The sequence below is a fragment of the Peromyscus maniculatus genome, chromosome 1 (assembly GCF_049852395.1).
Source record: "Peromyscus maniculatus bairdii isolate BWxNUB_F1_BW_parent chromosome 1, HU_Pman_BW_mat_3.1, whole genome shotgun sequence".
Taxonomy (NCBI): domain Eukaryota; kingdom Metazoa; phylum Chordata; class Mammalia; order Rodentia; family Cricetidae; genus Peromyscus; species Peromyscus maniculatus.
This window is the reverse complement of record NC_134852.1, coordinates 145,244,959-145,270,818: the sequence shown is the minus strand read 5'-3', so window position 1 is coordinate 145,270,818 and position 25,860 is coordinate 145,244,959. Positions and strand designations below refer to the sequence as shown.

Here is a 25,860-nt window from a genome sequence, read left to right as displayed (position 1 = left end):
ATCCAAGTGTCTACATATAATACACTTAACATAACTCCCATGTAGCTAATATTCACATTCTATGCACATTTTGCACACTCAATCTCACAAAATGTTCTTTTTTTTTCCTTCTATTGAAAGTAGAATTTTTTCATGATACATCCAGATTATGGTTTCCCCTTCCTCTACTCCTCCTTGTTCCTCTCTACCTCCCCTTCTATCCAGATCCATATCCTTTCTGTCTCTCATTAGAAAACAAACAGGCTTCTAAGGAATAACAATAAAATATAATAAGACAAAGCAAAGCTAACACATTGGAATTGAACAAGACAAATTGACAGAAAAGAGCCAAAGAAAAGGCACAAGAAACAGACCCACTCATTTACACACTCAGGAATATCATAAAAGCACAAAACCAGAAACTATTATATATATATATATACATCATACACACACACACACACACACACACACACACACACACACACACACACACAAAGGATCTGTGGGGTGAAAAAGGAAAAAAAATAAAAATAAAGATAAAATTGAAACAAAAAAAAAGAAAGAAAAGGCCCCGAGGCAACATTATGAGACAAGGATGCTCCAAAGATGCTGTTGGGATTATTTCCTGTTGGCATATACTGTTGAGCATGAGCATCCCTTTAGTTTGTTTTCCCAAAGAGATTCCTTGGAAAAAAGTAAATTTTCATTTCCAAGTGGTTATCAATTAGAGATAGCATCTGTGTTAGGGATGGAGATGTGTGTCCACTTGTCCTCCCCACACTAGGACCCCATCTGGTATAGATTCCTGTAGGCCCTGTGCATGCTACCTCAGTCTCTGAGTTCATGTGTGTATCCATCCTGTTGTGCTTAGAAAGACCCTTGTTTTCTTGGTGTTCACCATTCCCTTTGGCTGTGACACTCTTTCTGCCTCCTCTTCCACAGGGTTTCCTGAGCCCAGGCAGAATTTGATGGAGACACCCCTTTCAGGACTGAGTATTCCAAGGCCTCAGACTCTGCATATTGTCTGGCTGCAGGTCTCTGTATTTGTTCCCATCTGTCAGAATTTTTAGACAACAGTAACTTCATTATAACCAATATCTCTCTGGTCATCTTAAGGCCTGGTACTTTTTAAGAACAATTTAAGGGACAATTTAACCAAAGCCACCGATACCTATTTTTATAGAATGAAGAGTGGTTGTTTTTAAAATTTATCACTTAGTTACATATTCATGATCTTTCATGAGCTGTACAATATAGCCAATTATTCTATTTTTAATGTGACCTTTAAAAGGCTTATTTAAAATGACATCCAACAATTGTGTTCATGCCAGCAGGAAAATGCCAAGTATACATTATATTTCCTTGTTTCTTTTTTATTGATTTTGCCAGGTTACTTCTGAAATCATGCCAAACCAACATGGAGTTTTCAGGCAAATATGTTTTAGTATTTTGTTGCAGTTTTAAAGTAATATGGAGAAAAATGTTCAAAGGACTCCAAGAAAGCCAGTGAACTTCTGGCTGCTAACTGGAGGAAGTACAGAAAGTCTGTTTAAAAGGGAGTTATACTATGAAGACCAAGTTGGGTCCCCTTTGACATCCAGGGGCTCTTCCAGATAGGGCTCATAAGATTTGGAGAGGCATCTCTTGTACCTAGAGACCTACAGATGCCTGGGGTAGGCCAGTGGTGGAAGAGAAGGTAACCTTCAATACATCTCCTCCTTGCCTCACCACTCCCCATACATGGGGACTCTAGTACTCTTCTGCCTCCCCAGCATCTCCCACAACATCTGCTCTTCATCAGATCCTGGGAAATATCTGTTGAATGAAAGCATGTAATTAGCAAAAACACACACACAAAAAACTTTCTCAACAATTAAAAAAATTATATATGGGGGGGGGTAATTGAAGACAAGAATAGAGGACAAAAGTTGAGAGAATTCTGAACTCCAGCATCCCGAATTCCTCCATGCATCCTTGGATACTCTACCATACCATGCCTACCTGGGAGCAAAGTCGATATAATAAAAATGCAATTTTATAGCAGACTAATGCTTTAAATTTTAGATCTGTTGCCTAATAAGGAGACTGGATGCCTCATGCTTTAATCTTAGATCTTAACTGGAATGATAGTACCAATAAGCAGAGTTGACTTGCATTGTTTTACTACAAAAGACGATGTGGTAAACTATGCCTCTTTGTCCTGACTTAAACACAAAGCCAGCTTTGCATCACTCCCATCCTACCCATGCCCAATGGAAGATGTTATGCTAGCATACTGCCTGGCCCACGCAGGGGGTTGCAGAGATATCTAGTAACTTCTTTGTCAGATGGCAATTTGTTTCTTGATACTTACTGGTAGCTCATGAAACCTTACTGACTCGTGGGCAAAAAGATTCAGAAAGCTACACAATAAAATAGGACAAAAGCTCTTCAAACACTGTAAACTCAAAGTCTCCCCCTTGTTGACGAGGCCAGTTGAAAAGAAGCAGTAAAACACCCTTTTTAAGAAGACAAGAGGCCAAGCATGATGGTGCTCACCTTTAGTCTCAGCATTTGCCCCTGGGAGCCAGAGGCAGGTGGATCTTTGTGAGTTCCAGGCCAGTCTGGTCTACATACCAAGTTATAGGACAGTCAAGTCTACACAGTCAGGCCCTGTCTCAGGAAGGGAGGGAGGGAAGGAGGGAAGGAGGGAAGGAGGGAAGGAGGGAAGGAGGGAAGGAGGGAAGGGAGGGAGGAAGGAGGGAGGGAAGGAGGAAAAAAAGAAAGAAAGAAAGAAAGAGAGAGAGAGAGAGAGAGAGAGAGAGAGAGAGAGAGAGAGAGAGAGAAGAGGAAGAGAGGAGAGAAGGAAGGGGGGAACCTTTCAGTCAAGGGGCAAAAGTCAGAGAACACATTACAATGTAGCAACAAATAAACAAGCTCTCTCCTCTTCCAGCACAGACCAGGCTAAGGTGGTCTTAAAACATTTAGCAGTTGCCAGAATCCGGTACCATCTCTCTCTGACCTGTCCAAGTCTTCTGGAGTTGGAGTCTCTCTGATTAGCCATCCTTCACAGTGGAGGCCCCATCCTTCATCCAACCCACCCCCTTTCCTCACCTTTCCTGGACTCTGTGACCCCTGCCCAACAGACAGAGCATCATGAGAAACAATGCTCCCACCAAGTACACACAGTAAAGTTTGAGCTGTAGTCTCAGGACAGGCAGGCAGTTTCTCACTTAAACTCACGGGGAGACATGGCATTCCAGTGTTCTGCTCCCTTCTCGACTGTTTTCACCAGCACCCAACACAGAAAACAACAGATGCTAGACATGTAGGCATTACCCACTTAGTATTTTTCCATGTAGGCTACCAGGTCAGTGTCCCAACACCTCGAGGAAGGCCCCCAACATGGTTTCCACTCATCTAAGGGAAAGGTCTTTCATGAACCAACCAGACTTAATTCTGGGTTCAGTGTGATGAAGGGTCTTTGGACCAGATGTCATTACTTCAAACTACAACCAGAGATAATTAAAATGTGATGTCTGGAGGCCTTGTGAACCCAAACCCAGGGAAGAATAACATGGATCTCACTGTGGCTTTATATATTATTTTAATTGCAATGTGTAGCAATTGCTCACCAACGATGGATTAATTAAATGTAAGTCATGAGATACCCACAATTATGGAAAAGAGATTATTGGTGAAGGATTTAAGGATAAAGGATTTTTTTTAAGTAGCATTATTTAATCATCAAATTGCAGAACAATATTAAATAATGGGATCTGGAAGGATTTAGACACATTAATTATGAATCCTAATTTTCAGGAGTAATATAGTCAAAGATGGAAAATTACAGATATTTCCGATGTAAAAGCTCGCCACTGTATTTACGATCAGTGTCAGCAGCACGATACTGTGGTCAGAGCCGTGCCTGGAAATGCTGACCCTGGGTTAACACACAGCATAGCTCTTGGCTATGATTTGTTTTCTCTCCAGAGCCATAATCTACTAAAGGGACAGAAAGATTACTCATCTCTAAAGCCTTAAACAGCTTCTTAAAGGTTTAAAGTAACTTTTAATGGATTTTTTCTTGTCTCTCTATCATAAGAATTTATTTGGAAGATTAAGAAATCACCTCAGGAAAAAAAACATTAAACAGAACTCACTAATCATCTCCCATTTAGCCTTTTATATGAGTAAATAGGGAAATCATTTCTAATCACATCCATTATACGGAATTCAAATTATTGCACTCTGTTTTATATCTATCAACAGGAAGCGTACATCTTCACAATGAAGTTGAGTTGGTGAGTTTCTTATACAATTAACTCATATTTTCATAGCCCAGAGGATTTCTCTGATCAAAGTAGGTAGGTCAGGGGCAAGCGATACAGGGAACAGGATGAGATGAGGGCCCAGGACCAGAGTTTACTGTGACTGTCCTGGCAGGGATGCGGAGAGTCTAAGGAGCTGTTTGCACCTCCCCTTAGCTGTCAGACTATTGAAATAATAGACCTGAGGAGCTGGAATTTCCCCAGGAATCTCATGCTGGGAAAAAGAAATGAGTGAAGCCTGGTGCCAATCAGAGGGGGAACTTGTCTCCAGGAAAGCAATTTCACACAATTCTGACAACTTGCCGGAGCACCTGACAGCAGACACTGTGAAATAGGCAGGACCACACCTTGACCAGGACTGCTTAGTTATGCATGTCTCTTGCTGTCTATTTAAACTTAAGACTGCATTGTCAGGACCCCAAAGTTGTACTTGAAGAGGGTGCTAGATCTCTTTGTTCCTCCTCCCAATGTGGCCACGTTGAATAAATCCTTTTCTGCCTTTCGCCGTGGTTTATCCTTTTAATTAGCGCACTGAAGATGACTGGCTGAGTCTAGCTTGTTAGTGCTAACAACTGCAGCACCACTATCGCCAAGGCTCCCAAGATGAAGTATGCGAGGAGCCAGCCAGGGAGTGACCTGGAATGTGAGGTATCACATTCCACATCTCATGGAAACCATGGCAGGGACACCTCCAGAGGCATTTTCTTACCCCTTGTTTATATGTTCATGATGTGTGATACATTGCCAACTACCGATCAAATGTTCAATGGCCAGGAGCTCTGACATATTGAAAAGTGACATTCACATGACAGCCCCAACGTATCTGCTCTGTATGGCTTATTGAAGAGTTCCTTGCTAAGGGCTCGGGGAAGGAGGGACTTGGCGTGAAGTGCAGCATGCTAGGACCAATATGAAGAAACAAGGGAATTCTGTGCTGGGTAGGAAAAGCTGACTGACTGTTAAGCAGGTCAGCTGGGAGAAGTGAGGGGACAGGCATTCTAGGACAGCTGATCTGTGGGTGCAAAGGCTCAGACTAGTGAAGCTCAGCACTGTGAAATGAGCAACCAGGCCCTGGCTGAGATGGGAGCACAGGATCCGGAAAGGAGAAAGGACTACAAGGAGTAGATCAAAGAGGGAGTGTGGTGATATTGTGTTCCCCAAAATATTGCATACCCTAATAAACTTATCTGAGGTCAGAGAACAAAACAGTCACTAGATACAGAGGCAAGAAAATGGTGGCACACACACACCTTTAATCCTAGCATTCCAAAGGCAGGAATCTATGTGGATCTCTGTGAGTTCAAAGCCACACTGGAAACAGCCAGGCACGGTGACTCACACCTTTAATCCCAGGAAGTGATGGCAGGAAGCAGAAAGGTATATAAGGAGTGAAAACTAGGAACTAGAGCTGGTTAAGCTTTAAGACTTTTAGCAGCAGTTCAACTGAGATTCATTCTGGATGAGAACTCAAAGGCTTCCAGTCTAAGGAAACAGGATCAGCTGAGAAGTTGGTGAAGTGAGGTAGCTGTGGCTTGTTCTGCTTCTCTGATCTTCCAGCATTCACCCCAATATCTGGCTCTGGGTTTGTATTTATTAATAAGACCTTTTAATGTTTGTACTACAAGGGAGATAGATGGGGACCAGAGGCCAACGGGAAGGGTCTAGCTCCTTCCACTCTTGCCAGACAATCTATCACTTCTCCCACAGAAGCCTCTTCTGGACCAATGCATAGACCCCACTCACTCTGACCATCCTCCGACCAAGGAAGGTGCTTCACTGGGGGTGAGCATCCTGCTCCTCCTCTTCCTGGGAGGGAGCAGCAGACTGCTAAGCACTGTTGACTCTTCACCAAAATGCTGAAGATTGTGCAGGGTATCCACATTGGCAAAGTGCTTCCAACATGGCCAACAACTTTGCTGCTGTCTTAAAATGTAAATTACCTCCCCGTGAAGGGGACTTTAAAAGGAGTTCATAAGAGGCTGGTGGTCAGTTAGTTCAAGGCAGGACAGGAGAACTCAGAGATTGCCTGGGATTCTGGGCCAGGACACAGATGCTCCCTCCCCCCATTCCATATTCCATCTTGGCTATTTCTGTTTTATATTACCAGAGGCTATGTGAAGAAGAGATAGAAAGGGACAGGGAAGACATAAGCAACATGCTGATCCTCTGGGCTGGGTGTCATATAGCAACATATCATTTTCTCAGCCCTAAGGACCATGAGAGCATTAAACATAATATAAGAAGTCTCAAGCCCAAGGAGAAGCCCACTAGATGCATGGGGCCTACAAATCAGCCCTATTTACAGACAGCAAAACTGCCAGCAGCAGTTCCTCTACCTAAAGGGAAGCATTGACTAACCATTGTTTGCCGGATAAAATCATTTTCCAGCCTAATAAAAAGAGACATGGGTTTTGATCAGTAAGGTTGAAACTCTCTGAAAATAGTATTTACTTTGCCAAAATATAGCACTGCAAGTTTGGGAACATTTCAAATCCTCATGACATATTTAATTCATAGAGAAAGCGAAACCTCATTTAATGACCTTGGAGGGTCACAAAAGGTGGCCTGTGAGATCACACCAGGCTGGGAGGAGGTTAGAGAAACAATCGCAAGCTAATGAGTACATACTGGAAGGCCAGAGAGAGAGAGAGAGAGAGGCAAATTGCAGACTGGTTCCCTCGACCCTTCCCTGGTAAAGAACAAAAGACCAAAGGTGTCATTTTTTAAATACTAAATTATTGAAAAGCAAAGTCCAAACTCAAGCATGGAATAAATGGCACTGATTTTAAATAGCCTCACATTTCAACCCAGGCTGGTTGGGACCAGACTCAGGGTACGCTGTGACACAGAAATTGAAGTTCACACTTAGGGTCTCTTTCCCCCTCAGAGCATGCTGAAGCCATGAGCAACATCCTGAGTCTGAAGTGCCAGAAATGTCCCTTAAATGGGGACCCCTCCCCTACCCCATCAGCTGCAGGTAAAGCAGCTGTGTAGAAGAACCCCTCAGGAACACTGGCTGTTAAATAGCTATTGTAGCACACAAGCCAACATCAGTCAGACCCCAGGGCCCATGTGGGGTGGGGGAAGGCACTGGTGAAACGTATGAAGAACAACAGATTTCCAAAAGAAATGCTCTTTCATGCAAGCTTTCAAAGGAAACGAACACCCCAGCTTGGCATGATATTGGCAAGATCTCAGGCTTTCTGAGCTCCAGGGGACCTGAGCTCATCATTTCTAAAGTCCTTGTTGGCCATCTGGTGGAATAAGAGTCAAGAAGGACTCATATCCCCTGCAGAGTGCGGAAAGATCTCTTCCCCTTAGGAGGTGTAAGCATGCCAAGAGTAAGTTAATCTGCTTATGATACACATTTGACTGGCAGAGCCCTGCTTTCTGAAGCTCGAAGAGGTGAATGGCAGCCCAACCACTACATTAATTATCCCAAATTATGAATAAGTGGAGTATAAATGAGACTGCTCTACTGAACTTAGCATGGCTTTAAAAAACTGAGCAAAGAAAAGATGTTAAATATTACACAAGCTGGAATGCTAATTTGAGAGCTACTATTCCTTTAAAATACAAAGGAATAACACTTCCAAGGAACAATTTCTCATTACAGGCTCCACAGGTGAAAGAAAGAAAGAAAGAGAGAGAGAGAGAGAGAGAGAGAGAGAGAGAGAGAGAGAGAAAGAAAGAAAGAAAGAAAGAAAGAAAGAAAGAAAGAAAGAAAGAAAGAAAGAAAGAAAGAAAGAAAGAAAGAAAGAAAGAAAGAAAGAAAGAAAAGAGAGAGAGGAAGCAAGGAGGGAGGAAGGCAGGAAGGCAGGAAGGAAGGGAGGGAGGGAGGGAGGGAGGGAGGGAGGGAGGGAGGGAGGGAGGGAGGGAGGGAGGGAGGGAAGGAAGGAAGGAAGGAAGGAAGGAAGGAAGGAAGGAAGGAAGGAAGGAAGGAAGGAAGGAAGGAAGGAAGGAAGGAGTCTCTCTCTAGGGGGCTGGAGAGATGGAGCAATGGTTGGGAATGCTCTTGCCAAGGACCCAAGTTCAGTCCCCAGCACCTACGTGGCAGCTCACAATCACCTACAACTCTTTGTTTCTAGAGAGTGACAAGGAGTGAGTGCAGCCATTGAAACCTCAGGACACAGTTTAAAAATTGTCTGGCACTTTATGGACAGGAACAAGAAAACTCAGTAGCTCACAAAGCTTAAATCCACGGGAAGCGGACTGCTGGTGCAGAGGGTACTCAGGGGCTCCGCGGTTGGGAGAACATAAAGAAAAGCCTACCACTTCACCCACGGCGGGCACAGCAGGCACACTGCGTGCGAGCAGCAGTGGAACTGTCCTTTACTCAGGTGGAGTGCAGACTCACGGCGTAAGCACTTTGGAAAACTGACTGAGCCATCCTCTTCAGAGCTTTATGTTTCAGTGCCTATAAATTACACCTCAAGTGAAAATTCATCTGGTTTTGTTTTTGTTTTGTTTTGATTTGATTTGATTGAGGGATTATTTCAAAAGGATTGTGTGTATTAAAAATCAAGGTAGTCAGATCATGGAATCTAAAAGCAGTTTCGAGCCACTCACAATATCTTGTCCTTGAGTAAAGAAAAACTTCCAGCAAAAGGCAGAAATGGGATCTCATGCGAACACCAGCCCACAGAGAGCAGTGAGTCCAGTACCTCAAACCCAAACCTTAAAACTCATTAATGCTCAGAGGGCTCTGTCTAATCCCCCCCAGTCCCCAAACACAGCTTCTCTCACTTTACAGATGATGTCCTGGGGAGGAAAGGACTTGTCCAACATCCCTTCAAGCAATGCTTATTGTGGCCTACTAGAGAACCAGCAACAGGGAAGGGCCTGGTGTGGGCGCAGTAAGAACCCAGGCCCAGCTCAGGAGCTATGTGTCCAGGGAGTGAAGGACAGCTATGATGTCTAGAGCTTGAGGGCAGGATGTGACATCAGCACACGCTGTGTCCTCCATCCAAGATAACCAACACATTGGAAAACGACCACATTTTCTACTCATGCATTTGATACACAAAGAAGGCCATGGTAGCTTTTTCTGCTTTCTAGCTGATAGAAGAAACATGAATGAGGAACAGACCCCCAAAGCAGCTCCCAGAATGGAACATCAGTGTCCGGGGGGAATGAGAGGCTATGCACCCTACAAAGAGGCTCCCAGTGAAAGCCACAAAACTCTGAAAGGGGACAGGCAAGGTTCCAGGAAAACGCTCTTCCAATTAAAGACATATTTTATTTAAATATATAAATGAAGAAAGTTATCCCACGGTAAAAATAAAAGAACTAATAATGAAGTCTATAAGATAAAATTTTCAAGAACTCATATAATTTTCATACTGAGAGACCCCAATTTCCATCCCCCTATGTCTTCCCTGGGAAATCTTAACCTTTTCTAAAAGTGTAATTAAAAAATAAACTTATATGTTTTATAATTTTCAGTATGTTAGCTGAGGCTCTCACACACCACCATCAGACTATCAGAGTGCATCTCATCTCCACCCCCATGTGAGATGGAGTGGTGCTCCACCCCATGCATCATCTTCAACCCCATATTCCAGGCCCTTCAACATGCATTATCTTCAGCCCCATATTTCATTGCAGCCAGGAACCCTGTACCCTACAAACAAGGCATCCACACCATTCCTTTATCTCTCCTTCTCCTTCCTCCCCCATCATCCTGCCCAACTCGACCTTGAAATACAGGCCACCTCAATTCTTAGCCTCAAAGCTCAGAGCCAATCCTATGAGCTGTAACCAAGCCCTTGACAGGGGTGTCAGGCCCATTTGCACTCTGGGCCCCTGTCTGGCCTGCAGTCTTTCATCCTGACAGCTAATAATGCAATGACATACCACCTCACCTGTTACCTGCCTTGGGGGTCAAATGCCTGGCTTCCTCTCCTGAAGACAGAGCAGTACATCTTTCACTGTCTGTTACTTACGGCCTCTGGCCAGTATGAGGACAAAGTTGGCACCAAATGAGCACTTAATATACTATAAAGGAGAGTAATCTAGTGCACATTATGTATGCCCACACGCTAAAAGTAGGCATACATTAAAATGCTAGCCATTACACAAGCAGCCAGAGAGAGGGCAATGTCGGAAGCAGAACTGAAGGCTTACTTTAAGAACAATCATCAAGTCAGTCAAACATGCAGACAGTGAAGTTATCATGGCTTCCCTTCTTTTCTTTAAGACTTAGCGTTTTAGTTTATGTGTATGGGTATTTGTGCCTGCATACATGTCTGCATGACAAATGTGTGCCTGGTGCCCATGGAGGCCAGAAGAGGGTGTCAACTCCTCCTGGAACTGGAGTTACAGACAATTGTGAGCCACCATGTAGGTGCTAGGAACCAAGCCAAGGTTTTCTGCAAGTGCAGTAAGTCTTCTCAACTGCTGAGCCATCTCTCCAGCCCCATGACTTGTCTGTTTAAGAACCATCCTAATGGCCATTCATTCCCCTAAGAATATAGCCCTACTTGGTGTTGACACACAGCTCCAGCCCCTGACTATCTTTACTCATGGAGGTCTGTAGACTGAAATGTAATTTCAGCTAGGCACAAGAGTGGGAGGGAAACCCTGGAGGCATTCATACATTCTGTTTCCAAAAAGGAATGTGCAGAGGAGATACCACCATGAAGGAAAGAGGAAGGCCAAGCCCTGGGGTAAGATGAGGAGGCTGACTCTTCAGCAGTGGACAACGATGAGGTGTGGAAAGGCACGTTTATATAATGGAGCAGGCTCATCTGGCTGATCCACTGTGGAGTGGAAGAAAAGAGGGATGTTGCGTAATATTTTGTTTGCACTCTGACACTCCCAAGACTGCCAATACCCTTTGCTTTGAATGAGAGGGCAGAGCTAGATACTAGCACACCAAAATTAACCAGAGACATTTTTGAGGACTGAGGACAGATGGAGAGGCACAGGAAGTAGTAGGGTGGGGCTTAGAGAGGGTCTTGACCCTTTTTGGATTGAATAATAAGAGAGAGGAGGTCACTGATGGCTTCTCCACCGCTTCTCTGATCATTCAGGTTCTTACCCAGGTATCTGACTCCCGAGATTTTATTGACAAAGAATAATCAGATAAATCTTCAGAGGGAAAGGAGTGAAGACCTTGGAGGAGCTGAGTATAGTGGCAGAAACTAGAATGCTGTGGAGATGCGGCCCACATATCCTTTAGGAGAGAGTCTGCCTTCGACCTTTCAGTCCAAGGTTCTCTCAAGTTCTATACCATCAGCCCAGCTTTCCACTTCTTTGCCTTTTTTTTTTTTTTTTTTTTGGTTTTTTGAGACAGTTTCTCTGTGTAGCTTTGCACCTTTCCTGGGTCTCGCTCTGTAGACCAGGCTGGCCTCGAACTCACAAAGATCTGCCTGCCTCTGCCTCTCGAGTGCTGGGATTAAAGGCATGCACCACCACCGCCTGGCTCATTGTACTTTCTTGACGTATCCTTGCTAAGCATTTTGGTTGCTTGTTTTCAGCTATTCAAGTATTTCTCCAATTATCAGGCATTCATTAGATACAAATTTGACCCAACTTTGGCGTTACTCTATGGTAAAAACAAGATATTACCTCTTCACATGGCAAGGTCCCCCAGCACAGGGTGGGGAAGCAGAGCAGGGAAGAGCAAAGGCCATGGGTTTGTACTGGGCTCATCTAAGCCTCATTCATAAATGATCCTACCCAAGAGGCTGGCAGCAACCTCTGACTGGTACATCGGCTGGTGCATTTGATAGCACTTCATTATTCCACGGTCCTCCAGAGGCAATCAAGGGACAAAAGTCTCACCTGAAAATAGTCCTCCTGCCATCTGTGTTGGGGCTGAGAGTCCATAATACATCAACTGATGACATTGAAGTACAAAGCCTAGCCATCCCCAACCCACACTTACCCAGAGCCATCTGCTGCACTCAGGACACCTAGAGCTATAGCATGCCAGGGAAGTGCTGGACACCCACAGACTGGAAAAAAATCCAAGGGAGAACTCTCAGGAAGATAATCAGATAAATGGACCTGTGGGGTTGTTCCTGTGTCCCCAGTGATGGACATAGCAAAGATGGAGACAGGGAGAGGGACAAGGCAAGCCATGAAAAGTAGCAGAGACCTGCCAAAGGGGTGGACGTGCAGGTATCCTAGGAGAAGCCCTTGGGCAGAGAACCACAGCCAACGGAGAAAGTATTGCATGAGGACAGGCCTGGGAAAGGAGAATCTGAAATGCTCTCTCTCTCTACTTTATTATGAAATGAATTATTTAAAAGAAAAGCAATAAAAGGAACTGGTGCTCACTGACTTTCTCAGAAACACTATGCTTTGGATTGTAAATGTGCCCCCAAGGGTCCAGGTGGTTAAAAGCTTATTCCCAGGTGAGCTGCAACAGGGAGGTAGGGGAGCCTTGAAGAGGTGTAAACCAGCAAAGGAATTCAAGCATTGTGGGACCCCTGCCTGTGGGGAGGCAGTGAGTCACTGCAAAGGCCTGGGGAGTGTCAAGAGAAGAACTGCCTAGTCACAGGTCGGAAGCAGCAGGGACAGCCATTCTAGCTGGGGGCCTTGGAAATCATGAGCCAACCTAAACCTACGGTACCTGTCAGTGATGGAAAACTGACAAACAGCACCACCACCTTGGATTTTCAGTGGCAACCATGGAAAATGTTTTACAACAAAATGAGTATTTCTCAGCATTCTATGAAATTTTCCCTCTCGAAAGTTGATGATACTGTTGTTTTACCTAAGCCAATGATAAGGAATGTGGTCCTTCCTTAATCATTTCCCTAGATAGAAGAGGCTTTTTAAAATGATAGTGTAGAGCTGGGAGATAGTTCAGTCAGTTTTGTGTTTATGGACCCAAATTTCATCCCATTAAAAAAACAAAAGGCTGAGTGATCACTCCTTGTAGTATCAGCACTGGGGACCCAGAGACAGGTGCAACCTCGGGGCTCACTGGACAACCAGTCTAGCCAACTTGATGAGTCCCAGGCTATGGAGATGAGTCCCAGGCTATGGAGAATCCCTGTGTCAAAAAACGAAGTGGATAGTATTTGAGAAAAGATACACAGCATTGTAGCCTGGCTTCTGGCCTCCACATAAACACTCCTACAAAAATACACACACAGACACACACAGACACACACACACACACACACACACACACACACACACACGTACGTGCACATGACAGTAGATAGTCTCTAACAATGTATTGCTAAATTTAAAGGATGCGCAGGTAAGAAGGTCTGTTTTGTTTTAATGATACACCTTTCTTTTACAGCCTTCCCCCCCACCTCTGTGTCTGCCTCTTTCCTAATCCAAGGCACCATACTGAGTGCCTAGGATTTCCCAAGGGAAAAATAATTCTCCTTGAATTATTATGGTGCCAAGCCCACAGTTCACAGAGAATTACACTGCTGATCTTCTCATCAGAAGGACTAGGCTGAGTAGCTCAGAATTCTGAGGAAATCCGGCATAATGACTTAAAATCGGATTGGAGTGATCTCATGGAAAAGAGCAACACCGTGAAGAACAGGAAATTGGGGTCTGGTCCTCCCACTTGGAACCCCTGCATCCCTGAGGAAATACCTAAAAGCTTCAGGACATGACTTCTCACTTCCTGACTCACCAACATAGTGCAGAAATCCAACTGGACCTAGCATGTGGTCTCATCACTGCACAAACAAAGATGGCGTATTCAGTCATCACACTGCAAGACATCTTAATATTTTATAAACATCCACTCCGACACGGCCAATGAGCATTTGAAGCTCACATATCAAATGTGTCTTACCCTCACTATTCCTCCACAATACAACTCTTCCTGGGAAGGTTTAAGAGTCCCACTCCTCTTGGTCCTAGGCCTGGGCTAATTGGCATGCCGGGTGAGCACCAGGCCTCAGTGAAGGCTTTAATACATTAGCCCAGCAGTCAGGCCAAAACAGCTGCAGAACCCAGCTCACAATGTCACAGGTTCACAATGGTTTCAGCTGCACTTGCCTGTCCCCAAGCCCTTCTCCAGACTGCTCTAAGCCCTCACTCTCCAGTCCCTCCACTATGCCTCCATTTCTGTTTCAGCCTCATGGCCTATTCCTTCCCAGAATGACACATCCCACCTCCACCCCCACACCACTTATAGAAAGAGGTTCTAGAGTTCTAGGGATGAAAATGCACACCAGTCTGTATATGAACTTGTGTATGGATGTGTGGAGCCCAGAAGACAACTGAGTATCATACATCAGGTACCATCAACCCTCTTTTTCTTGAGACAGGGTCTCTCAGCTTCAATTTCCTTGAATCCCAAGTAGGCAAGGCGGGCTGGCCAGTGAGGCCCAGGGATCTTTCTGGCTCTCTATACTGACATGACGGCCATGCACCACCACACACCAGCTTTTTCACATGGGTTCTGGGGAGCAAAGTTGGGTCCTCGGGCTGGCACAGCAAGGACTTCACATCCTGAGCCATCTCCCCAGCCCAGAAAGAAGTTCTTTATAAGGACTGACATTCTCTCTCTCTCTCTCTCTCTCTCTCTCTCTCTCTCTCTCTCTCTCTCTCTCTCTCCCTTTTTATTTTATTTTATTTTATTTTTTTTGGTTTTTTGAGACAGGGTTTCTCTGTGTAGCTTTGCGCCTTTCCTGGAACTCGCTTTGGAGACCAGGCTGGCCTCGAACTCACAGAGATCCGCCTGCCTCTGCCTCCCGAGTGCTGGGATTAAAGGCATGTGCCATCATCACCCGGCCCAGCATTCTCTTAAAGAGACAATTGCTGTATGACCATCAGGCTCATTAAACAGTACAAAGAACAGAACCTTCGGCCCACTGGTGGCCACTTCTCCCTCTAGGAGAAAGGTAACCACTGCATCAAGTGGGGGTGTAACTTTTAACCACAGATACATGCAGGCCTAGGACGCCAGGATCCCAGCTAGCTGAAGCAACATACATCTAGCTTCCTGAAGAGAATCTGAGTTCAGCTGTAGCTAGAGTTTTCCTGCCTTGCCCACAGTCGGGACAAATCTTTGTCACCCGCCAGTCCCACAGCCGCTCAGACCCAACCAAGTAAACACAGAGACTTATATTGCTTACAAACTGTATGGCCGTGGCAGGCTTCTTGCTAACTGTTCTTATAGCTTAAATTAATCCATTTCCATAAATCTATACCTTGCCACGTGGCTCGTGGCTTACCGGCATCTTCACATGCTGTCTGTCCTGGCAGTGGCTGGCAGTGACTCCTTCTGCCTTCCTGTTCTTTCTTTTCTCCTCTCTGTTAGTCCCACCTATACTTCCTGCCTAGCCACTGGCCAATCAGTGTTTTATTTATTGACCAATCAGAGCAACACATTTGTCATACAGAACATCCCACAGCATTCAGTCTGTGCAATGAGATTACTGTAGCTTTACAGGGACACTTATAGAGTTGAGTAAAGCCAGTCCTCCAGGGTTTTTTTCCTTCTGGTATTCTGGTCTTTTTCTTTCTCATATAAATTTCAGAACCATACAGTCAATAATGACACTGTAACTCTAAAGTAATGATTAGAACTGCATTGAATCTAGAATTGGCTTGTTAGCGGTATTAGTCATCTGATCTATACACAGGGAGCTTTTTTTTCTTTCTTTCATTTAGGTTTTACTTAAGATACATGCAATATGAAATTAAAATATGCTCCCATACCCTAGAAACATAAAATACACAAACAATTGATCAATACCTACAAGGACTACATTGATAAATGTGCTTCTCTGAGTGACAGACACATCAGCTCTCCTAGGACTGGGAATATCTGCTCTGCTAGTCAGGTCTGTATCCACCGTAGCATCTCCCTGTGATCTAGCATCCCAAGAGACCTGTGCATCCCTGTGACTGCATCCTGTTTCCCTGTGATCTAGCATCTCAAGAGACCTGTGCATCTCATTTCTCTGTGTTCTAGCATCCCAAGAGACCTATGCATCCCTGTGACTGTGCATCCCATCTCCCTGTGATCTAGCATCCCAAGAGACCTGTGAATCCCTCTAGCTGCATCCCATTTCCCTGTGATCTAGCATCTCAAGAGACCTGTGCATCTCATTTCTCTGTGATCTAGCATCCCAAGAGACCTGTGCATCCCTGTGACTGTGCATCCCATTTCCCTGTGATCTAGCATCCCAAGAGACCTGTGCATTCCTGTGACTGTGCATCCCATCTCCCTGTGATCTAGCATCCCAAGAGACCTGTGAATCCCTCTAGCTGCATCCCATTTCCTTGTGATCTAGTATCCCAAGAGACCTGTGCATCCCTGTGACTGCATCCCATCTCCCTGTGATCTAGTATCCCAAGAGACCTGTGCATATCAAGATCCCAGACAAGAGCCAGTCGCTGTGAGGACAGAACCATTTCCATCTACAATCCAGCTCTTATGACACACACACTCCACACAACTACTTTCTTCTTCCCTCACTTTAGAAACCGGCTCCATTATTGTTTTGCACAGTCACTTCAGTAGCACCGAAGGATCCTGAGAGATAACATGCATCAGAAGGCTTTTGGCCACTGAGAGGCTGCACAAAGAAGGGATTAGGATTATTCCACACTGCACAATCCATCAGGGCAAAAAAAAGCAGAAGATAAATTCTCCTAAACCATATGGGAGTTGAAATCTGGTACTTCTCCAGCTTATTATATAACCAGACATCCAATGATGACCAGCAATATCACAGCAGGAACTCTGACAGCCAGCCACCAACAATAAACACTAAAGGGATATCAGACAAGGAGCAAACATGAGATGTTAACCAAAATGTTTAGAAAGGAAAAAAAAAATGAGAAACTAGCCCATAAAGATAGTTTTGTGTTGGAACTGGAGAGAGAGCTCAGTAGTTAAGAGCACTGTTGTTTTTGCAGAAGACCCAACTATGGTTGCCAATACCCATGTCGGGAGGGTCAGAAGCACCAGCTCCCAGGACCGAGCGCTCTCTCCTTACCTCCAAAGGCACTGTACAGACATGTGCACATAACTATGCACAGATACAGAAATAAAATTTTATTGCAATTTTATTACAATAAAATAAAATAATTAAATCCCCAACAACAACAACAGCAAAAGACTGTACTGTCTGTTAGAAGTGGCAAGTGAGTCAATACAAAGACAGTGTACAAGACAGAGGCAGGTATATATATGCACAGACCAGCATGCTGCTCTGAGCAAGTATAAAATCTTCATCACAGAGAGGGACAGCCTTGGCAACACTGTGGCTCATAAGCAAAGTCTCAGAGACCAACCATCCAAGATGTCCAGAAGCTCTGCTGTCTTTGCTGTATCTTTAACTGTATCCCTGGTTGGAAGAGGTCTTGACAGTGCCCCCACACACACATTTCTTCCCACCTTCCACCACAGATCCACCATGGCCTACACATCAGACTAAGTACCTTAATCTCCTTCTCAAACTCCATCACCAGGCCCCCGCAGTTCATGGAGTCTCACCCGGGCAACACTAACCCAGAGAACACATGTAACATCTAAGAGATGTGTCTGATCATTGTGATGGAGATGGTTCCTGGGCGTGGGGCAGCATTTCTGCTAAGTGCCTGCCGTGGACCAGACAAACATCTCCAGATGTCATCAGGACTGGGATGGGGAGCACTGTTTTATTTCACCACCACCCCCCATTCCTCTCTCATCCTCTGTGCCCTCTTCTGTAGGCAACACTAAGACAGCTCTTGGAAAAACCAGTGGTGGCCTGACCAGAGCAGGACACAAATGCAAGCCTGATCCTCCATGATTCCAGGGATCTCATTCCTCATTACTGATTCAAGCCACTCACAACCACTGAATTATTTGTTTATTTGGGGGGTGGAGTTATACAGGATCTCACTTTGTGGCCCCAAACTAGGCTTGAATGTAGCTCTGACCTGATCTTCTTATTTCCCTTTTATGTTTGGTAAATTTTCTTGTTGTTTATTTGTTTAGTTTTTTTTTTTTTTTCTGGTGGGGGTGGTTATTAAAGTAGAGGAAACAAATGAACCCTGGACAACTTTGCAGAGCCTTCTGCTATTCTGTTTTTAAACAAGTCTTGCTGTGTTCCCCAGTATGTCCTCAAACCTGCAAACTTCCTGCCTCACCAGCTCTAGTGCACCAAGAACACACCAGATAAACAGATAAATGTCTCACCTGTGAAGGCCACTGATGCCTCGCCGTCAGCTGCCTGTCTCCACCTCAGTTTCCCCATCCCACAGTTTCTTTTTACTCTTCCTTTAAAATTTCTAGAGTCCTCCAAACTATTTCCATCCCCTGACATAATCTGTCATTTCAAACCTTATTTTTTTCTTAAAATCATTTACTACAAGTCCTAAGGTGAGAACATGTGTGGATTTGGATAGACTCTCCTGCTGTGTTACTCTGCCTCTTTGGGTGGTTAATGGCTTCATCACCATCTTCCTTACTCAGATTTAGCCCTGAGAACACAGACTGGAATGTATTATTCCTGTCTTGGCCTAGCACAGTGTCAGGCACACAGTAGAAATCTCTTCCTCACTGAGCCACCTCTTTAACCCCAAATAAACTTTTGAAGTAGCTGAACAAATGGATGATGGGTTGCTAAGCATAAGCTTGTCCGTATGGCCTGCTGCCACTCAGACAGAGACACAGAGGGAATCCTGACCACGAAGGAAGAACAAAGGAGCTAAATGCCATGGGTGGCAGGAAGTCGGATGCAAGCCAGTACTACATGCGGGAGGACCGTCAGCAGGTCCTGAAGGCCATGACGGAAGCATAGGAAATCATGGGCTCCCGAGCAGAAGCCCCAAAGTCAAGGGAGTGTCTACTTCCCAGTGAGCTTCGTTCAAAAGGCAGAGTAGGTGGGATGGTTACAGTGGCCAGAATTCTGAGATTTCCAACTCAAACACTTGCCTCTGACACAAAGGAGGGCCATGGTGATCCGCACAGAAAAATCAGTCACAGGTGAAAGGAAAAGATGACTTTCTCCCACTACCTATTAATGAAATCGCTCACTGTAGGCTTAAGATTCCAAAAGCAGAGCCCTTGCATCTGACAACAGGAAAATTAATTTGATGAAAAATCACTGGAATGAGCAAATGAATGCACATCAGCTCAGGCACATGCCCCAAACTGGCACACAGTGATTACGGCCATAATTATAGCTACTCTAGCAAGGAAAGGTGGCTGAGTTTTTGCAACAAAGCAAGAAACCACACATGATAGATACTGTCCCTGTGACAAGTCTCTCACTCTGCTGGAAGGAAACCCATGTAAAGGCAGGCTTGTTTAAGGAGGGTGGAAAAGCAGGGCCTGGCATGAAGCACGGGGTGGGGGGTGGGGGGGGCAAGAAAGAAGTGCCCCTGGCAGGAGGCTCCAGATTAACCTTGCTCGTGCTTTGTGGTCCTGTAGAGAAGGTAAGAACCACTGTACAGCATCAACTAAGCAGAAAGTAAAGTCCTGGGCTGCCATGTCTGCTGAGTTCTCATCTTGTCTGGACTGTGGAAGCTCCTGAAGATGCGCAAAACAGAGAGTACAGTAATGATCTTGGGATAATTCTATACCAAAGGTTCCCCTCCACCACCACCTTCTTTTCTGCTGTTCGTTCTTTCCTGGCACATGCTATGGCTTTACTGGCAAGGGTCTCCCCAAGCACGGCAACTCAAAGCCGGGTAGTGGGGGTCAAGGCAAGCAGCACAGGTGAAGGCAGCCGGAAAAGCTGTACCAGCCCAGACCCCAGCACTCCCCCTACTAGTGCCCCAGCCACTGGAATGCAGCATTAGCCTGGCTTCTTCCAACTTACAGAGCAGGCAAGGTCCAGAGACATCAGGGTCACCTGAGAGCTGGGCCGGATCTCCCTCAGATTTAGAACCAGAATCTGTGTTCACATGGCCTCTTGTGTCCACACTAATCTGAGAAGGTTCTGCTCCACAGGTCATGTGTCAGGCTAACGACAGGTACCTATCCCAACGCCACAGTCTCTCCAGTGTTTTCCCACTCATGCCAACTGCCACTCATGCCGACTGTCGCTGTGGATTGAGTCGATTGCATCAAAAGGATACATGCAAGCCCAAAGTACTTGTGAGTGCAATCTGACTTGGAAACAGTGTCTTGTCTGATAACATTAAGTTGGCATGGAGTCAGGCATCGGGAAAGGGGGCACTGGTTCCACATGACTGAAGAGGAGAAAGGACACAAGACGTACACTCACAGGCAGAACCCCCATGAAAGATGCAGACTAGAGCCAGATGGATGTGTCTATGGGGCAAGGGTGGCTGATGACTGCCAGATTCTGTCCCAGACTACACAGAAGGAATCCACCTGCTGGTGCTTTGATGCCAGGCTTCCAATCCACAGGCCCATGAGAGAATGAATTGATACTGTTTCAAGTCACTGCATTTGAAGAAGTATCTTTGTGTGATCTCAGAAAATTAATACAACTTCCATGTTAACTAGGTCTTTCACCTTCTGGACTCTGGCATCTTGTCAACACTACTCTCTAGAAGGCCTGGCCTGTGGCTGTTTCTCAACCAAGTGTAGCCATTCCTGTCACGGTTGGCTGCTCCTGGGCTGCCAGACTCAGCTGTTCCTCTGTAAGTCTTTTTCCTTATGCAGTGACATGGCCTGCAAAGTCCCCATGAGGAACATCACATCCCATGCCTGGGAAATAGGAGAAATCTTCGCGTAAACCCTGTATCCTGTCCATGGCCACCCTTCACTACCTATGGCCATGCAGCTGAGCAACCCCAAAGGAAAGGAAAGGAAGAAAAGAGGATGTTGTTTGCTTTGGTCAAGACTCAAAACATGACTTTCTTAAGCTGCTTGCTGGTCTACCATGGTCCGGTCCCTCCCTGGCTAACATCCTAAGCACAGCGCTCTTCTCCTCCCCAACACGGCCAATCAATAACCAGAGGCAGACAGGAGACAAAAGTAGGTGCTCAGAGACTCAACAGATCCCTCCCGAGGTGATGCCTCTGAGAATGAAGTGGAAGCAAGCACAAGACGAGTCTCACAGGAAACCAAGTCACAAACATCTTATTTAACAGCACCGGGCAGAGAGAAAGCACAGACGTCTCACGTGAGAGGCAAGCCCTGGGAGCACAAGGGGCAGTTACAGGAGAGAAATGTGAGAGGTTTGGACACGGAAGGCCTCAGGGTGGACCAGAGGTAACAAGGCTTCTGCCAGGACTAGAGATGGCCAGCCAAGCTCCGCCAGAGTAGCTTATGAAAATGAAAAGGGGAAACCACCTCGGTATTCTGAAAGAGGAAGTGGATTAAATGAGCTACAGTACAATCGGCAGGTGAGAACAATGTGCTGGTGAAAAACACTGGTGGGTCAGGCCAGAGAGAGAGATGGCTCAGTGGTTAAGGATGCATACTGATTCTGCAGAGGACTCAAGATCAGTTCCCAGAGCTCAAGTCAGGTGGCTCACACAACTGCCTGAAACTCTAGCTCCAAGGGAACCCTATGCTTCTGTACTCTTCACAAGTGCATGTGTGTATGCATGTGCATGCACGCACGTGCACACATGAGAGAGAGAGAGAGAAATTATTGGTTATATTGCAAATCTATGCTGAAGTTATTAAAGTTCCAGCAGTCTACCTGTAAAAAGAAATATATAGCATATATGTTACATGTTGTCAGCCCTGCCACTTTTAAGTTCTGAATCAATGCGTTTTAACCAAGCACTGACCAAAATCAGATGTGATAAAAAGTGAACCAAAAATATACAGGTTTTTTTTCTCATCATTCCCTATTCAGGACTACTATTTACATGGCATTTATACTGAATTAGGTAACATAAGATATGCAAACAGAGAAGATTTGATATAAACTGAGCACTCTCAGTGAGGCAAAAGAAATCTTTCCTCTTCTTAAAAAATTAAGTTAATAATAAAAAATAGACTATAGAGAAGGATGAACAAAGGTTATTTGCAAATGCTACTTCATTTTTCTAAGAGATTTGAGCATAAATCAGGTCTCCATCTGACTCTGTTGAGTCCTGGAAGCAATGTCCCATGTACATTGAGGAAGAACATGGGGCTCATCATACAGATCTGTGTCTGTGTGGGATCACTCCACATGCAGGGGAAAAACCACACGACTGCGAGATGGAGTGCGCACAGCGGCCGCTGTGAGAGCTGAGGTGATGAGTGGGCCTCCTGTTTCTTAGGGACTTGAACCTAGGGAGGAAAATGAAGGAGCCTTGGAGGGAAGGTGCGAATGGGCACTGCTGTCATCACGGATGAAGCAGTGCGCGGGTCAAAGCTCGGCGAAGCCTGACTTCTCATCTGTGGAAGCTATCACTTCAGACCGTCAGTTGTCATCACCCCTCACACATTCAGAGCTTCTTCTGGAGAAAATAAAACGGCCAACTTCGAAATTTGTGAGAAGCAGGACAGACCCAAGATGCCAGCTTAGAAGCAGATAAATAAAAAGCAGTAAAACTTTCCCTTGCAGAAGAATTTGCCATAAGACACAAGGCAAAGATGATTATTTTCAGGACATTATAATCAGGCCTCTTGGAGGGCAAAACCCACCCATCCACTCCAATTCAGCTGATTACAGAATGGCACCATTCCAACACTGCTCCTTTTAGGAAGGCCAGATGGAAGTCACACCAGGAGAGGGTGACAAAGGGGACACATAGGAGGGCTTCCCCCTAAGGGTAGTCCCTGGAAGGAGACAGACTCTCACATGCCTCTGTGTCATTCTCAATGCAGGAGCCTCAAATTCAATTAGTCTTCACTCCAGTCCCAGCCACAGGCCCAAGTGGGAGGGGCCTGCGGCTCCACCAGACAGTGGAGAAAGTGCAGAGAACAATGATAACATATTCATCCTGTTCTGTACAGGGAAGATGGGAAGGAGCCCCAAAGAACAGTACAGAGCACTGCTTGCAGATGCAGACTGAGAACCCTTAGCCCTGGCTGAAACCCATAGCCTCCCAGCGAGCTATTTTACTACTGAAAAACAATAGTCTAGAACAGACTAAAGGAGACTAAAAGAGAATAGAAAACGCCTGAGGGCTTCATGTGGAATAAGGGCTGACATTCTTTCATGAGCCATTTTCGTCCTCATATATACAACAAAGGCACCGCAAATGAATGGGCACAGAGAAACAAAGAAACATGAACTGCAATCCACACACGCATACAGCACAAACGTACATGCTTACTCACATATATTCACACGTGCATTCAAACACACACATACACAACGCTCACACCCCACACAGATGCACACATACATCAGTAAACTACATACAGACACATACCCACGCAGCATTTACATGCACACACTTGGAGGCATAGGCACCATGAGAACATGACAGGACCTGCACCCCGGCACCAGCAAATCAAAGCAGCGCTCGGAGCAACAATATTTAATCCTAGGAAATGCCCCAGTAAGAGAAACACTTTCTCAACCTAAGACACTGCACGACTCTATTTCCATTTCAACGTGGCAAAAAAGAGTAAAAATAGTGTATGAGCCAGGACTCAAGTCCAAGGACCCCTTAAATTCAGCAATGCTGAAAGGGCAGATGTGGGGAGATCATACAATGCCAAAGGAACAGTAAAGGAAGAAACTCGTCTTCCAACCCGCGGACGGAAGGCCTGCAGCAAGCCTGAGCGTCACTGAATTCATCCGTGTTTTACAATACAACACCCACCGGAGGGAAGGCTTTCCGGCTTCTACTGACAAATGCCTTGACTTCCAGGGAGGCAGGCAGACACCAGTCAAGCCTAATCAAACTTAATCATGTAAGAATATATTTAGCCAACTGAAATTACTTCTGGTCTCGAAACTTCCTGGAACTGTTTTTATCTATTCTTGTACAATGAGTGTCTGTCTCCCTCCCATGCCACTGCATTCCTCAGTAAAACATACTGGTGGGAAGTTCATTTTAACCCTGGAAGGCTAAGGCGGCCTTGGGCAATATCACACTGTCAAAAACTACCAACCTAAAACTTTTAATCTATGTAGGACACGGCTTTCTTCACAGATCACCAATTTGGGGGAAGATTCATGTCAAAATTGGGCAAGGGATCTCAAGGCTTGGCCAGGAACCACCTTGGAGGCAGCAGGGAAGCCACAGCTTTACTCTTGCTTGCCCAGGAGAGTCACCTTGGTCACCGTGACAGGAACCACTTCTGAACACACATAGCCTCGTCACAGAGCAGCACGGCAGAGCTTTACAGCTGGGAGAGGACTCGTCCAAAACACTTTCAACACGGTCATGACAAAGAACTCGTTTGAATTTACCCACCAAAAGAACACAAAGGAAGGAGAGATGCAGCTTCGGCGTGGAGAGTGAAGCCACAAGGACTCACTTGGAAGGTTTGCTTTTGGTCCTCGCTGCAAGTGTTGCAGGCAGGAAGCTCCAAAGTGCACAGCTGGCTTGGTCATAAATCAGCCCGTAAAAGTCTACATAACAGAGATGCCCAAGGGTGCCGGAGCCAGGGACTGCTCCCCAGGGCCTCTCCACACCCGGTCTCTGGGATGACTCCATGCCAGGAAGTCCTAGAGGAGTCCTAAGCCTTCTTCCCAAGGACAACAGAGCAAGAGGTGGCCATAAATGTTTGAAGAAGGGCTGGGAAGATGGCTGCTCGGCCACTCGAGTGCTTGCCTTGCGAGCACTAAGACCTGAATTCAATCCCACAGAACTCATTTTATAAACAAAAACAAAAATAAAACCGGGGGGACGGGGCGGGGGGGGGGGGGGGCAAGCAAGATGGCTCAGCCATTAGAGGCCCTTGTAGACATACAAGGCATGAAGAGCTAAGTTCCTGGGAACGTGCATATATAATGCCAGGCACGGTGATGCACATTTAACATCTCAGAAAATCCCGGAAGCTAACTAATCAGTCAGGAGAGCCTAATTATCAAGCTCCAGGTTCAGTGATAGACCCTGTCTTGAAAACAGAAAGTGGGCTGGACATGATGGTGCATGCCTTTAATCCCAACACTTGGGAGACAAAGGCAGGTAGGTCTCTGTGAGTTCTAGGACAGCTTGGTCCACATAGTGAATTCCAGGCCAGCCAGTGAAACCTCATCTAAAACAAACAAGGTGGACAATACTTGTGGAATGACAACCAAGATCAAATTCTGGCCTTAACATACACACACACACCTTACACATGCATCTAGACATATACAGACATATACAAAAGAAATGGGTAAAGAGAAGGAGCAAAGGAACAATGTAATCATCCCTTCTTCACAGCCTGAAGCCTGACTAAAGCTCCATCCAGCTCAGCATCCCTCCCAGAGTCTCTGGCGCCAGATGCCCTGACAGGTTTACTGTTAAACTGACTTTAATAAACTTCCCTTATCTATATAAAGTAGATTCAGAACTTCTTTGGAATAGAGCCAAGAGATAAGCAATAGTTCAGCCACCTAGGGAGGAAGGAGATGAGAACTCACTGTACATAGACCAAGATCACACTCATGACTCAGGGGCTCTCAGCCCAGGAGGGAGCTGCCTGAACGTGATGGGACCTACCTTCACCCTGACTGTGAGCTCTGAGATGCTGCTCATCATATCGTTGATGGACCGGAACAGCTGCAACAAGGACTCCACGAAGTCGGCCTCTCCTTTGTTTTCATACAGCCTGCAA

General features: G+C 45.5%; 1 protein-coding gene across 2 annotated transcripts in view; it reads right to left on the bottom strand.

Moving 5' to 3' along the window:
• The window catches only part of Dock1 (dedicator of cytokinesis 1), a 516,862-nt gene that overhangs the window by 355,986 nt on the left and 135,016 nt on the right, over positions 1-25,860 (bottom strand). For both annotated transcript variants that reach the window (XM_015995837.3, XM_006976933.4), the window contains exon 23: positions 25,746-25,854. In XM_015995837.3, the coding sequence (XP_015851323.1) occupies positions 25,746-25,854 (109 nt within the window). The remainder of the gene's footprint in view (positions 1-25,745; positions 25,855-25,860) is intronic.